The sequence below is a fragment of the Geospiza fortis genome, unplaced genomic scaffold, assembly GCF_000277835.1.
Source record: "Geospiza fortis unplaced genomic scaffold, GeoFor_1.0 scaffold106, whole genome shotgun sequence".
NCBI classification, from domain to species: Eukaryota; Metazoa; Chordata; class Aves; order Passeriformes; family Thraupidae; genus Geospiza; species Geospiza fortis.
Window position 1 is genome coordinate 838716 of NW_005054377.1, and position 16118 is coordinate 854833.

Sequence of the window (16118 nt, forward strand, 5' to 3'; positions counted from 1 at the left end):
TCTGAAAAAGAAGTCTGGGGACAATGAATACTGAGACGATGTGGGTATGGATTGCTATGGAAAGATTATAAGGAGAACTGGAAAACAAAAATGTATAGTTCATTTTTTCCCTTTTGGATTTTAAAAGAACTCCTAAATGTTATTATTGAAGGCATCAATCACCAGGGAATGTTTAGGTTGGATGTTAGGAAAAAATTATTCACTGGAAGAGGGGTTAAACACTGGAACAGGCTCCCCAGGGAAGCAGGGGAGTCACCATCCCTGGAAGTGTTCAAGAAATGAGTATACACAGCATTCTCAATGTGATTTACTGGCCATGATGATAATCCATCCAGGGTTGGACCTGATGATCTCAGAAGTATTTTCCAACCTTAAGGATTCTATAATTCAAATTATTAATTACTATAATTCAGATTATTAATTTACTACCAGTGGGTGATGCTTCCTCACTCAGGTATTCCTGTGTGGTCAGCACTCAAAACTAGTGAAATTACCTCACCTGCTTTAAGGTGAATGAAAGACCTTCTGAACTCCCAAGCAGGAATCTAAGGTATTGAAGATAAGATTTTTACAGGCTGTTCAGAGTTAAGTACTGCAACACTTAATAAATTATACAAAAAATACTTCTAAAATTTTTACAAATGCAATATTTGCATTGTTAAATGCTTCCCCAATTTTTACAAAAATGAATGTGTGACAGCTGTGAGAGGATAAAGATCATTTTACAGCCAACAAAGCAGAAGAGAGTCACTCATTGCACATCTGCAAAAGAGCTTCTCTGAACTAAAGTGTGATACAACAAATGCATTTTTATTCATGGATAGAAATCTGACATATGTAGCAGTATACAGCAGGTATAACATATGGGACAGCCCTACCTAGTATCTTTCTAAAGATTTTCAAGGAAAAATACATCAGCAGAAATTAAAATGTATGTGCTATTTTATATGAGAGGAGTTTTCCCCTTAAGTTTGATAAGTAAGACTTGAAATAAGATCCCAGTATTAAAAAAAAAGGTTGAGAGTTCACCATCTTAGGCCTGTTATTCAGACATCAGCAGTAGCTTTCCATGAATGATGGACTGAGGCACTGTGTTCCTTCTGCTTGATTTCCACTTCCCATCCATCGTCTCTCAATGGATTATCCCATGCACAAAGGCACCTCATGGAGTTCCTTCAGATACCTCAATTTTTGTCTCTGGACTGAGCAGCCTCTGTTATCACTTCCCTGATGAAGTTAATTTCCCTTAATTAATCTTCAGTTTTCTTCTTTTTGCTTTCACTTCTTTAGGAGAAAGTGACTTCAGAGTCAGTGACTTGCCCCATGGAAGTTCTCTGCCAAGTCTTCTGCAGGTTGAAAACAATTTCTTTCCAGTCAGTTCCAAACAATTCATGTTTTTCTGGAGCTGGCATTAGTTCAGGTTATATTTCTTGCCATTAACTATTGTAAATCAAAGGCAACTCCGACGAAGGGGTGAGAGAATGATGCATTTGACTCCATCATCAAAAGGCGAATTAATTACTTTATTATACTATACTATGTACATTTCATCTAAACTGAATCTGCCATGCATTCACTTTTGCTCACAACTGCAGAGAACTGCACTCATCTCTGATTCTCTCGTGACAGTCCCGTGACAGTCCAACACACACACACATTTCTTGGCCCTGATAGGCCAAGGGAACAAAACATCCTCACTTTGGGTAAACAATCTCCATATTGCATTCTACTTTAGCACAACACAGGCACAGCAAGTGAGATAAGAATTGTGTCTTCCTTCTTCTCTGCTTGTCTCACAGCTTCTCTCTGTTCAGAGGGCATGTAAATACCACAATTAACATTGCTACAATACACTTATTACTGTTGAATGGAATAAAACCTATTATGCAATCACTTGTTTTTCATAGCTCCTACTCAGTGTCCTTATTATATCCTTGAAACTAACTAAATCTATGACAATAAATAAATAGATCTAAGACAAGAATGAACTTTTTTTACAATTTCTCTTTTTCCTTTCAAGAAACATATTAACAATGAATCTTGATATTCATATTGCATTATCAGTCACTGTATTCTGTGCTTTGACATAAGAATTATTTCAGCATTTTGCTTTGTGTCATAATCAAGCTTCAAAATACAGCATGTTTCCTCTTGCATCAGAAAACAGGACAACACACTTTCTCAAAAATTTTAGCTGGGATACACTGGTTAAAGTTTGTTCGAATCCATATAAAAAATAAAAATTAATTTCTTTTTGATTACCCCTATACAGTTGAAGAATGTAACTCAGAAATCTCACAGTAAAATATATTGTCCTGTAATAATCTTGAAACCCAAAGTTTATTCCAACAGCTATATTGCTGTCAGAGATCACGAAAGATAAAATATAGATAAAGAGCAATTTATGGTGCCTTTTTCTGATGAAAAAATATATTAGAAGGACGTAATTTATTCACCCAAGCTTGGCATAATGACTAAGTAATCTAAAATCAAGCTTGTTTTCTTTTACAAAAATATATCTATCTTCAGCCCTTTCTTGAAAACCTGGTGTGGTTGGGACAATACTTGGATGTTGTTTCATTGTTTCTTAGCATTAGAAACAGAAAAGAGCATTATTAGGACAAATACTGCAGATTAATTCTTTTTCTACATGGCAGCTTCAAATCTGCTGTGCTCATCACGGTGGCTGGAGTGAATTTCAGGCACTGTCTCCTCCTCTGGAACCTGCCATGAAAAAAAGAAGAGCTCAGTTAAGGATATATAGATTTGCTTTTGCCATAAAAGAAGACTAAAATGTGCTGAGAATGTAATTCTATTTGCATATATCTGTTTATTAACATTGACACAGCCTGAGATGAGCCATCGATTCTGGATACTGAGGGATGAACTCAGGGTTTTCTTCATAGAAAAATGTTTAATTTATTGAAAAAAATGAATAAAATTTCCTTTTACTTCACATTTTATTTACAAGGAATGTATATTATATATTCTTCCCTTGCCTTTTTGGGTTTGTCCTGGCATAAAACAATAAAGTTCAGATTGCCTAAATTAATAATATGTCATCAGTCTCTGATAAAGAAGAGGATACCTGATACAACGAGCACGTAAGAGAGAGATAAAGGCCTCCACTGTGATATCAATTTGTTGTCTCTATTTCTGCTTTTTGTTCAAGGTGAGTCCAATGAAAAAGGCATGATTACCCAAGAAGGCCAAAAATTATCCTGAAGGTGGCCTGGCCTTGATAAACTGACAGCCTGAGGTAGAGCAGGATTTTTGAATTTTGAAGAGGCAGCCTTTCTGACTCATGTGTGCAAACCACAAAGCCCAGGAGAGCAGGGATGCAGTGGCAGTACATCCTCCAAAATAATGAAAATAAAAGGAGGTTGTGTCTTACCTCCCAATAAGCAGAGTCATCAAAGCAGTTCTGGTCAGATACTTGTCCCAAGAAGGGGATCTTTAGAATAGCACCTGCAGAAAAATCAGCATCAGAGGTTTGTAAAATGAAGAAAATTACCAAATTAATGTCCCTCAGATGTGCCCTAGACATCCAGATAAGTTTTCTGGCTGATTTCCTCATTTACAGAAATGCCCAACCATCCTGGGGACATCAGGTCAATTATTCCAAGAGGTGATGCAGATTACCTCATACAAACATGAATAAGAGCATAAATAAGAGCTTGCTTCTAATTGACCAGATTTCATAGCAAAAGTTTCTGCTTCATCCTGATTTTTTGTTTGTTTGTTTGGAAGTATTCGCAAACACATGGAAATCTGTGACACCTCATTGAGTAGGTCTTGATCTCAAACTAGTTTCTGTTCAGAATTTGAAGTGTCTGAATCTGGAGAATTCTTTCCAAAACAACACCTTATCATTCTTATAGGTATAAAACTCAATATCTTTGGAACATGTATTCAGTGAGATATATAGAATCACAGAATCACAGAAACATTTAGGTTAGAAAAAACCTCCAAGATCATCAGGTCCAATCCTAGATTAAACACCATCTTCGTCAACCAGACCAGAGTCCTGAGTCCACATCCCATCACTCCTTGGCCATCTCTAGGGATGGGGACTCCACCACTTCCCAGGGAAGCCCCTTCCAATGCCTGACCACCCTTTCAGTGAAGAAATTCTTCCTGACAAACCTGAACTTCATTTGAAGACAAAAACATTGGAAAACTGTTTTTCCATATTTGAGTTTCTGGCATTGGGACCCATTATTTCAATTTTGCATTATTCACACAAAATTGTTGATACATTTAAGTTCTCCATGGAGAAACCTCTAAATTCACAGTGTTTTTTGTCACTATAAGCATCACACTGACCTGTGAGTGCTCCTCCCACAATTGCAATTGCAAGTGTACTTCCCAGGGCAGCAGCCTGCATGGCAGGAGTCAGCATGTGACCATTCCTGAAAAGGGTAGAAAACCAAACCATTGCCCATCAAAAAATTGTTACACTTTGAGACTGATGATCAGTCTTACAACTTGTACTTGCTGCATGCTGGACAAGGTGACTGATAGGAAAATATCCTAGAATCTTTATAGTTGGAAAAGATCTCCAAGAACATTGAGTCCAACAAATGCTGCCATTGCTGTGTACAGGAAGGAACCCATGACTTTAATTTAACTTTCTTTTAGGCTACAGTTGAAAACAAGTTCTTTGAGAAGGTTATTAATGTCCTGTAAGCCATTAGAGAATACTCCCTTTTGTCAAAACAACCAGCATTTCATCTTTTTGTAGTCTTACGAGACAGTGGAAAAAAGCCATTTTGCCTTTTTTTTTCAAATCCTTCAAATACCAACAGTGCAACTGTAGAGTCATAATAAAGGTTTTTCTATGTTTGAATGGTTCAGTGTGCTGTTTCTTTTTGATGTTTTAATTTATTTATTTTTATTTGAGCTTTTAATCTGTAACAAGCTTGGCATTTAAACAGTGTGTTAAAGGCAGGAGATCAAGAAGAACCCAAATTAAATGAGAATACAATGCCTGACATCAAATCAATGATGCAATTCTGAAAAAAAATCATAATCCAAATAAGGTAGCAAATTATAATAGACCTTCAAAAATCAAAAAACTTTTCTCTCTTCTCTCTATAACTCACCTAGTTTCTGTTTTTATCGCAGTCACTATGATGCCAGCAACACCCCCCAGAATTCCAGGTAAACCATGTAAGTTATGAACTCCACAAGTGTCTTGAATTCTCAACTTGGATGCCATCACAGGCTGAAATGAGGGGAAATAGGAAGTTTAGAGTGAGTTTGTTTTCCATGATCTCTAGATGGTATGCAAAAGAAAGAGCAGAAGTACAAGAATCAAATAATGAATAAAAGTCACCATTTCCTGAATTTACTGTATCTATCCTCCCTTTGTAGCAAACCAAGGGAGCTCCAGGAAAGCCAGAGAGAAATAAAAAATGGGAGCAGAGCTGGGTCCCCAATACTTACAGTCAGGAATTGGAACCCAAGGACAGAGACAATTCCAGCAATGACCCCAATGAACATGGCAGAAAAAGGGTGGATTTCCAGGTCAGCACAGGTACCCACTGCTACACCTCCTGCCAGGGTGGCATTTTGAATGAGAACCTGCAGAGGGGACACAGAGCAAGGCAGAGGTGACACAGGAGAAGCAGTGGCTTGTTTTAGGGCTGAGTGCCTCTGAAGGCTCTCTTGCACATGCTGGGCTCAGACAAATAACTGCAGCTGCTGGAAAGGACTGGGTGAACACTGAGCTGGATTTTAGCCTGATAGAAGCTGGTTTTGTTTTGTCTGTTGTGGAGATGCACTGAGATTTCCAGGGAATGGCTCATTTCCTGGAGAGACCTATTTTGGCTGTTGTAATAAGGAAACTCAAGTAGGAACTTCGGAATAAGATTCAAAAATCCACCTGAACACTGGACTAATGTCTCGATGGTCCAGCAGGTTCTGTGAACAAGAGAGGATCATCACAGAATCATTAAGGCTGGAAGAGACCTTTGAAATGATTAAATCCAACCATCAAACCAGTACAACCAACATATTCCCAACCCACTACACTGCTTTCCAAGCCTTTCTGTGAAGAAATTTCTCCTAATATCCAGCCCAAATCTGCCCTGATGCAACTTGAGGCTCTTTCCTCATGCTGTCATTTGGTATTTGAAGAAGAGACTAAGCCCTACCTGGTTGAACCTTTCCTTCTCAGGGAGTTGTAGAGAGCAAGAAGATCCTCCCTGAGCCTCCTTTTCTCTAAAGCTCCCTCAGCTCCCTCAGCCACTTCTCATCAGACTTTAAAGGTTTTACAAGTAAAATGGCTCTAATTCTGGCCATAGTATGGGGAAAGGCTCCAGATAGCCTGGACAGATAGATGGACACTGGGAATCTGCCTACTCATCCTTATTGTAGAGGGCTGACTCCATTTAAGAAGGGTTATGATATGATTCTTACCATACTGAATTTGCCTCTTTTATCCACCAGGCTGGAGAGGGCGAATGTTACGATGGTACAGGCAGCCAAGGAGTAGTAAGTGTTGATAATGGCTGTTACCTGGGCTTCTGCAATGGCAGAGTTAAAACTGGGCCAAAAAAGCCAAAGGAACAGGGTGCCTGTATGAGTAAAAGTCAAAACAAAGCAAAAGCTGTTTAGTCACAAGGGCAAATACATCAGAGCTACAAAGAAATGAGGACGACGATTAATGAGAAACATGGAATGGCCAAAATTCTGGAAGAAGTAATAGAATATGCAGAAGCTTTTCTGACACTGGCAGCTGGGATATTGACACAAGGTCTCTTGTCAAGTCTTACTGGAAGGCTTTAATGACCCCTTGTCATGCCCCTCTCACTGTCAGAGATCACCAGCACTGTGAAACCCCAGCCAGAGCAGGAGGCACGGACAACACAATTCACACGCAAATCCTTTATCATCTATCAATACAACTGAAAGTTTTAGCTGGTGAATTGGTCTATGAACAGTTCTCATGGACAGATAGATATATGGTTTCTGACATTCATTATCATGACAAGCACAACTCAATACATTAATTTTGAACAATTGCTTTGGAAGTACTGCTGAAAAGCACAAGATTTAATAGAAAGGAAATCACCACTAATGCACAGTGAAAACACATATGTTATTTGATTTTTCCATCCTTGGAAGCAAAGAAAAACTGTAAAAATATGTGTGCCACTGAAAATACGGTGCATTAATGAGACTAAAAGGAATTTGCCTCCAGAAAGGTACTTAGGAAAATTAATGTAGCATAATAATAGGTGATCAGAAAAAAATAGGGATGGGGGAGGGATGAACAGCTGATCAGCTCTTGATATTACTTCACTTACCAATCATGGCAAACATGTCTGAGTGATAGGTGGATTCATCATTATCATGTTTGTTTGTCAGACCAGGACGGTACAAGACGAAAGCTGCAGCCAAACCAAAATAAGCTCCGAAAGCATGGATAGTCATCGAAGCTCCAACATCTGTGGCCTGTAACAGGGACCCAAAATAACGCCAGAGACTTTATACAGGATAAAGACAAGGGTCTGATGAACGAGAAGTCTGGAGGACTTAATGGTTTAACTCTGTGGTAGAAATCAGAGCCTAGCATAAGCAAACTGGAAGTATTAAAAAGTAAAAGCATATGTTATAAAGAGAAAACAAGGATTGCTAAATAGTTGTACCTTGAATACTTTGGTAACTAGGTGTTCATTGCATGCAAACATGGTGATCTCCAGGAGAGTCAGGATCAGCATCTGAATGGGACTTGTTTTCCCCAGGAGTGCTCCAAATGAAATCAAAGCAGTTGCTGTACTGAAGTCTGCATTTATCATGCTGAAGTTAAGAAAAAGAAAACAAAAACCCAAAACACAAAAATAAAAGAAAATCAGTTTAAAAGCTGTAATACCCAACATGCCATTAAAATGATATCATTAAAATTATAGAGCTTTAACTCTTCAGATACAAAATCATCAAGCTCATCTCCATGGATAAAAATGAAATCAAACCTTTCCAGATGGATTTGTAAGGATCTTACCAACTAGTGAAGAGTAAGTGTAGAAGGTTTCCTCCCACTTACACCGTACATGTGCTTACCTGGTTGGAATTATGAGGAAAAGGCAGATGAGAAGTGTATGGGGATGTGCAGATATGTCATGGAATCACAGAATAATTTAGACTGGAAAAGGTCTCTGAGACCATTGAGTCCAATCACAGAATCATTTAGATTGGAAAAGGTCTCTAAGACCATTTTACCCAGCACTGCCAAGTCCACCTCTAAACCATGTCCCTCAGTGCCACATCTGCAGGTTTTTAAAACACTTCCAGGGCTGATGACTCCACAGCTTCCCTGGGCAGCTGTTCCAATGCCTGACCACCCTTTCTGCGAAGAGATTTTTCCTAATATCCAACCCAACCTCCCTTGGTGTGATTTCTTCTTGTCACTTCAGGATATGTCTTCTTGTTCTGTCACTCATTTGTGCAGAGGGAGCAGAGCCTGACTTCCCCCTGGCTGCCCCCTCCTGTCAGGAGCTGTGCAGAGCCAGAATGTCCCCCCTGAGCCTCCTTTTTTCCAAGCTGAGCTGCTTTCCCAGCTCCCTCAGCTGCTCCTCATACTCAATTTCCAGCCCTGACTGCCACCTAGGCTTCAAAGATGACAGTGAGGTCTTTGTTCAGATGGTTTATATAATCCTGGAAGCCTTGCACACCTGTCTGTGCATCATCTTTGCATAAGCTGTCAGGCAAGACCAGTGTTAATGTGTTTTGGGGATTGGCAAAGGTAAATAAAACCAGAAATTGATCAAAAACTTAGAGCACAGAGCGGCTCTAATCTGTGGGTCCCTCTAAAGATGCCTGCCTGTAAGCATTAGGGAGCTACTTGTATCATTGCTGCTTTCCCCTCAGTAATGCTCTGATGCTGTTCATTTCAAAATTGTTTACAAATTGTCTCAGAAAGCAGAACTGCAGATGTGAAAAACACTCTGAGACCTTGGTAGAGGCAGGACAGGTGAAGAGGAGGGGCACTAAATGTGCTTAGAGACGTTGCCCATGAGGTCTCTTATTCTGTGATTGGTGTTCAGACCCTGCTGGAGTTTGATGCTCATGGAAATCATTCCTTGGGAAGTAAGGAATGATTCCTTGTGAGTGCACAGACATGCTGCTCCAGCCTTTCTTCTGTGACCCCATGTGTCATGGAAAGACAGATCCTTCCATGCCTGCTGGGTGCAGGATGTGCTGTGCTACTGCTGGAAATCTTCCAGCTTCCGCAGCTTCAGAGATTCAGAGCAATCTCTCTACAGGACCCACACCTCCCACACACAAGGTAGCACCACAAATTTCTTCACAAACTTACAAACTTTGGCCCAGTGCACCAGGAGTGGCCCTCTCAGAGGTGAAGGGCAGAAGGATGTGGAGACATGCACAGTAAGGCTTAATGAAATTCAGGTTAAGTCTGACCCCATAGATGTTGTGGTTTATGGCTTCTCCTGATATCTTCAGGGATAGAAATATCAATTTTTGTGAATTCACACATACCTTTCGATGTTAACAGAAATTTTCCCTCTTTTCATATGCCAAAATCCTTGCATCAGAATTCCCCACTGGAGACCAAAGGCAGCAATGAGCATGTTGAAACCAACACTGCTGAATCCATATTTCTTCAGAAAGGTCATCAGGAAACCAAATCCAACAAATATCATCACGTGGACATCCTGAAAGTCTGAAGGGAAAACACATTAGAGACTGAGAAGAGTGACTGAGAAGGGTGAAAATCTGGGGACAAAGGCAGTTTAAGTAGACAAGAGTTCCAAACTCCAGTCATGCATGTGATCCATTCTTCCCACTTCATGACCAGTCTACCAGCTGAAAACAGAATGTCTGGAAAATGCCACACCTAATTATTGATTGTATTGATTCCTATATCATTATGGAAAGCCACTGGATCTCTATACTTGCAAATTTACTTGTGTCTGGCACTGTCCTCTCTTTGTGAAGCTACCTGGAACATCATCAAAGATTTACGTACTTACAGCAAAGTTTTGTTCCCCTTCAATCAAGGTGTTCAGAGCCAGTGTGATCTGACTAACTCCAAAATTGTACATGGGATTTGCTTGGGTGAGTGCTAGGTGTCCCAGTGCAAAGGAATCTTTGGGATTCCTAAAAATTACTGTCTGAGACATTGATCTTTTTACATGGATAACAATTACTGTCAGAGACATTGCTCTTTTTACATGGACTAAATTTAAATTTAAAAATTAATATAGGTAATCAGCACACCATTAGTCTTCCTTCAAATATTTGGTTGTTTTTTGAAATATGAATTTTGTTAAAATGTGGTTCATAATTTTTCTATGTTTTGAAGTTATTACTTTAATTTTGTTCTTTATGCTTTTAGTACAAACTGAGTCTATCACCACAACATGGATACTTTAAATTTTAAAATATTTTTTTACTTTTAAGCTTTACATGATTTAATTGACTCTTAAACAGGTTGGAGTCCTGTAATTGCAATTTTTATTCTGATTTTACTGCTATTAAGAACCTCCAGCATAGAGAGAACATTTAAAAAACAATATTTAATTGTTCCTGCATGTCAATAAGCATGAAAAACTTGAGCTGGTTAGTGTAACTTTCGCCTTGAAGTTGCAATTCCCATTACTTGAAGTATACCTGAGTTTTGCATTACCAGGCTTGGCCAAAAGAGGGCCCAGAAGTATAAGAATTTACTGGGGATTTCTAATAAACTCTTTTATATTTGCAGTGTCGTATTCCAGCCCTGCCCTAGCACCGAAATAGCAGTAAGAGCCTTTACTTTGCATTTAAGAAACAGCATCGTTGGTTGGCTTGGGAATAGATGATGAACTTTAATGTCCCTCCCAACCCAGGCCATTCTGTGATTCTGCAGAAATGCAGGTGGCTCACAAACACCTCCAACCCTTTTGCTTCCTCTTCAGGCTGAACATTTTAAAGCTGTCTGGACTTACTCACACAAATGGTTTAAAGTCCTGGTTAAAACTAGGTTAATTCATGGGTGTTGAGGACAAATTCCTTCTAGTTTAGCCTGTACCTTGAACTTTAACTATCTTTTATGCATGATTTTAAAGAGAAGGTCTGGAGTGACTTTAAATGACGAAGAAAACAGATTATTTGAACTGAATTGCTTCAGCAACTAGTTGTGTTTGACAAAGCATAGCACTTCTGGGAGAGAGGAAAATAAAGATTGGGAAAAACACTCCAGCAGATCCTGGACAAAGACTACTGACTACTCAGAATTCTGCAAGGCTGGCCAAGACCAGCATATGACCTCCACTGCAAGGTTGTCAGTCTCAACACAAAGATGCTTGTGACATACTCTAGAATTGATCTTGCTTGGCCTAGAGTTGTAAACCATAGAACCCTGAACAAGAGGGATGCATAAGTTTTCCTAAGCCAGGAGTCATGGATGCTCACAGGACAATGCAAACAGGATGCCAGTACAAGAGAAATCCTCTTGCAGTGCTTGAAGAACCATCACACCCCCTTGTTCTCCCATTCCAGTGGCACAACACACCTGAAATTGTCCATCCAATTTGCCATGCCTGTTCTTGTATCCACCAGAAATAGATAAAATGCAAAACTACACTTTGGGAATGATCTCAACTTAGCCCTCCTTACCTGAGTGCAAAGCTATTCCCATCCTCCACTATTATTTTCATTTTTCTTCTGTCCAAAACCACTAAAACAGCTTGAATTCATGGTGCTGAGGTGTCTAAGTCATACAAAATCAGGCCTTGCACTGCAGTACTGAGAATTTAAATTGCCTCCTGGATGAAAGAACTAATCTCTGCGGTACAGATGGGATAACATCCTAAGGCATAGCATGGGAAGCAGTTTGAACCCAGCAGTTTGAGTCCCATTTTAGGTACTCAAGGGAAGTCCTAGCTCAAGATACTTCCTAATACACCTAAACAACCATAGCATTAAATTTCTGCGAAGTCCTCAGGCAAACTACATTTTGTTTCCACTTTGTACAGGTAAATTTGAGTGTAAGGGGTCCTAAAAGTGAAAATATAGGTACTGTGAAAATCTACTTTTTTTCCCAGTCTTTATTGGGAATGACTTCTGTGAGGCCAATACCTAAAAATTCAATGATATTGGTGGTGTTTGCTTGGTTTATGTCTCTACTGGTAATCTGAACAGCCTGGCCAAAGGAAATATATGTTCTTCTCTCCTAAAACACTGTTCCCACCTTAGAGTAGTCCCTTATCCATGCTATTCCTAAAGCCAGGAGGTCAAGGGGCCAGTTTGCAGGAGCACAAACCTTTCCAGAAGGCAGCTCACAGGTCAATGGTGTGGGCAGCCAAGGGACAAGTGTGCAGGAATAACAACTCATACACTGCCTGTACAGGGAGGCATTGGAGACAGCAGGAAATTCCTCCCACACTTTTAAGACACTGATATTAATGAAGAAATAAGCATAGGTGATCTCTAACTGGGTAGGTTACATTTGAAGATCTATAATGTAGTGTCACTACAATTACCTGTGCTGTCAAATTATTCCTCTGGGTTTTGGCATAACTTTTGTCTAGGCCAACAATCACCTCCTGGGTGACAGTGGACCAAGAGTAATTCCCAATACACTGACTAGACTTAATTTAGGAACTTGGATAGTTCAATACAATTGGGATAATTTAATATGGCACCAGCTAAGAGAGATGCATTTGTTCAGCCTGGAGAAGAGAAGGCTCTGGGGAGACCTTAAAGCATCTTCTAGTACTTAAAGGGGGATTATAAAAAAGTGGGAGAGTGACTTCTTAGATGGGCAGATAAAGATAGGACAAGAGGGAACAGTTTTAAATTAAAAGAGGAGAGATTTACTTTGGGTATTAGAAAGAAATTCTTCTCTCTGAGGGTGGCAAGGCCCTGGCAGAGGTTTCCCAGAGAAGCTGTGGCTGCCCCATCCCTGGAAGTGTCCAAGGCCAAGTTAGATCGGTCTTGGAGCAACCTGGGATAGTGGAAAGTATCCCTGCCCATGGCAGGGGATTGGAATGAGGTGATTTTTAAGATCCCTTCCAACCCAAACTTTCCTTTGGCTCTATGAGCATCATTGACATGGCCAAACTGTTATGGAGATTGGGCACAGCCCAAGGTACCACATCTCAGGGATACTGCCACATCTCAGTGGAGGTAATCTAAATGTGAGTAATTAGTCCCTGATGTCCATCAGCAGACTTGCATTTGGAGCTGAATAATGCCCTCATTTGCTGTTCTCTATGAGAATACACAACACACGATTACTAAAACCTGATTTCACATGCCCCTGTAACAGCCACTGAGAGGACAGTTAGGATGAGAGAAAAAGAGGGTTCAAAATTACAAAATTACTTTCAAAATTACACAGGTGCTACCTGCAGGCAGGGAGTTCTGTACTCTATGATCCTCATTAAGCGCATTGCAATCAGGGCTACAAGTCATTGAGGCCTCAGAGCCAAAAAACTGAACAGCAAACCTTCAATACCACCAGGAAAACACAGTTTGAAGCTCTGCAAACTTTGTTTTCTGTTAATTCACAATAGCCTTTGCATGAGAGAAGTGATTAACTACTTCTCAGGCCAGGAGCTTTTTCTGATCTTCACCAAGCATTTGCAGAGCAACAAATCAATAGAAACATTTTCAGTCTAAACCATTGCTCCCTAATGGAGCCACTGCTTTGGAAGATAGCAGGGGCTTATCCACCTTGGCACCAAAACTACGGCCCTTTTTGGAGTCCAGGTTTCACAAACATTTTGTAGCAATGGTGCATATGCAGCTCAATATCCATGTTCTCATAAGACACCTTTTCCAAACCTGGATGGTAGCAATGAAACATTCTATTAATTTTAATTATTTAATATATTAATCAGGATAGAAGGTCTGGCAAGAAACACCCCCATCTGTCTCTGGAAAATGCTGGACTCTTTCAAAGCAATACACAGTTCTCCAAGTCTTAACCTGCTGCGCAAACACCAGAACTATTTCTCAGGCTTTCTCTCAAATAAAAGTAAACTTCTCAGCAGTGAGGTGCTTGCAGAATTTTGTATCCTCTCAATTTGGATTTGTCTTTGAAGCCTGCTGCTTTCACACCTCAGAAAAATGTGCTTGCCCCAAAACACAACTTTCTTTTCCAGCTTTTTCAGTAGGTCTCATAAGTTATTCAGAAATCTTGCTAAGGATCAGTTTAAAGAAATTTCAGCTTCTATAGATCTTAGACAGAAATACTTACGTGGGTATAACATTCTAGAAGGATCTGAGTCATAATCCACAAATATCCCAAACAAAATGATGACAATCACTTCCAGAAGAAGCGCCAGGATCGAGAACTTGAACTTCATGTTGGTGTCAAAGTCTGGAGGCATTGCTGGAGAGCAGGTGGCTGTGAGAGCTTGATAATGGGTGTTTGCCTTCAAAGGAGCTGGCTAATTCCGTGGATCTGGGTGATACAGTAAAAAAAAAAGAAACAGAGACGTGAACACTCTGTCCCACCCACTATGGGAGGGAAAAAGTACAGGTCAATATAGTGATTTCAATTTCCCAGGGTGCTTCTGTGTCCGAAATACTGGCTTGCATGTGGGTTTTTTTTCCAGTCTGTAATACAACCCAGCTCATTCAGCCACAGATGTACTTCTCATTGCCTATACATACTTTAAGCATTTAAGAAAATCTCACAGAGCCTGGTTTGCTGCACACAGTAAGGAGCAGTGACTTTCAATTGTGTTGCCTGTAGTCAATAATATTTTCAAGTTGTAGTTCTTCTTCCAAAAAGTAAATAATTTTGCATTGCAAATAAAACATGGAAAATTACCTCTCTTCATATAGGCTGTGATAAGCAAAGAGAATCTCTTTCGACAACTCTTTCTACAATGAGTACTTCACTGCACTTATTTTGCAGTGAAGTATGCATTCTCAGAGCACAAGTTCTCATCGTAAAGTTTTATTTAAAAAGGAAATTATTGTACTTATTTAAATGTAAAAAGGATATTCATAGTTGTTAAAAAGGAAAGCTGCAATTACTGAAAGAGGAATTTGAAGAGAGCAACTCCATTTTTCATTTTTAATGATTGCTTTTTTAAACATCCCCCTTAGCTCAGACAATGGAAATAGGTCAGAGACCAAATCTATTACATGGTTTAAAAAGTTTAGTTTGTAAACTATCTCACAAATGGAGGAGAATATTAAATTTCACATAGTTTACTGTTGGATGATCTCTTGCTCTTGAGAATATAATTGCTTCTCTAATATAAAGGTAGAGTTAGACCATTATCCAAACTAAGTTCAAAGTTCTCACAGATTTTTCTCCCTGAAAATGAGTCTTCGCATTTGGAAGGGAAACCAAACTATTTAGCAAGAAAACTCTTGTCTATCACATAATCAAGCCTGCAAGTGGCAAAGCTAAAATAAGCACATATGAGTTTTTTCCTTCATAGGAACTGTATTTCATCAGAGCAGCTCAAAGAGAGGAAACAGAGCTTTGTTAAAAAGTGATCATTCATCCTTACTGCACCACAGGATTGGACACAATGCCAGCTTTGATTGTGAGGACCTATGAGCTCCTGCATTTGTTCAGGAGATGATTAAAAAAGGACAAACTCATGAGCAAAGTTCATTGGTTTTTTTTACTCATAGCTCAGCCACGAATATCCTGTGTATTCATTACATGAAGGTTTTCCTAGTGAAGATCTCACATGACATATATGCAATCCTTATTGCACACTAAAATGTTTTAGGGGTGCAGAAAAGTTTCCTTGCTGAAATCTTAGGACGAAAAGAGCCTTTAAATATTGTTTAGAATTTAAAGTGGGTCTAGTCCATTCAATCAGGACTTTTTCTGAGGTTATTATTTTATGTCTTAAATCTCATGCAGGTATGTACACACACAGAGGCACACAATCTGTATTGGAAGAGTATTTATCCGTGTCTTTTTTCTTTTCCCTTGGTCAGGAAGAATAGCTTAGCTATTTTCCCAGTGAGGTGAACTAATGTCCAGTAGCCACAGAATGGCCCCTAGACACATACAGGCGATTTACACACAAATAGGGATACTGAAGAAGTTATTTTCCAATATTTAGGCACTCTAATATTTGTTCTTCTAAATAAATGAAACATTTCTCTCTCACCACTAACAAGGCTGAATC

The 16118-nt window shown here is 39.5% G+C and overlaps 1 protein-coding gene across 1 annotated transcript; it reads right to left on the bottom strand.

Moving 5' to 3' along the window:
* Positions 1 to 1758: 1758 nt before the first annotated feature.
* RHAG (Rh associated glycoprotein) lies at positions 1759 to 14342 on the bottom strand. Its single transcript, XM_005424941.2, has 10 exons — positions 14210 to 14342; positions 9505 to 9688; positions 7656 to 7806; positions 7314 to 7461; positions 6424 to 6581; positions 5449 to 5586; positions 5106 to 5227; positions 4327 to 4412; positions 3395 to 3468; positions 1759 to 2724 (listed from the first exon to the last, which is right to left on the bottom strand). The coding sequence occupies exons 1-10, from the start codon at positions 14340 to 14342 to the stop codon at positions 2647 to 2649; spliced, it is 1272 nt and encodes a 423-aa protein (XP_005424998.1). The 3' UTR covers positions 1759 to 2646.
* Positions 14343 to 16118: the final 1776 nt, after the last annotated feature.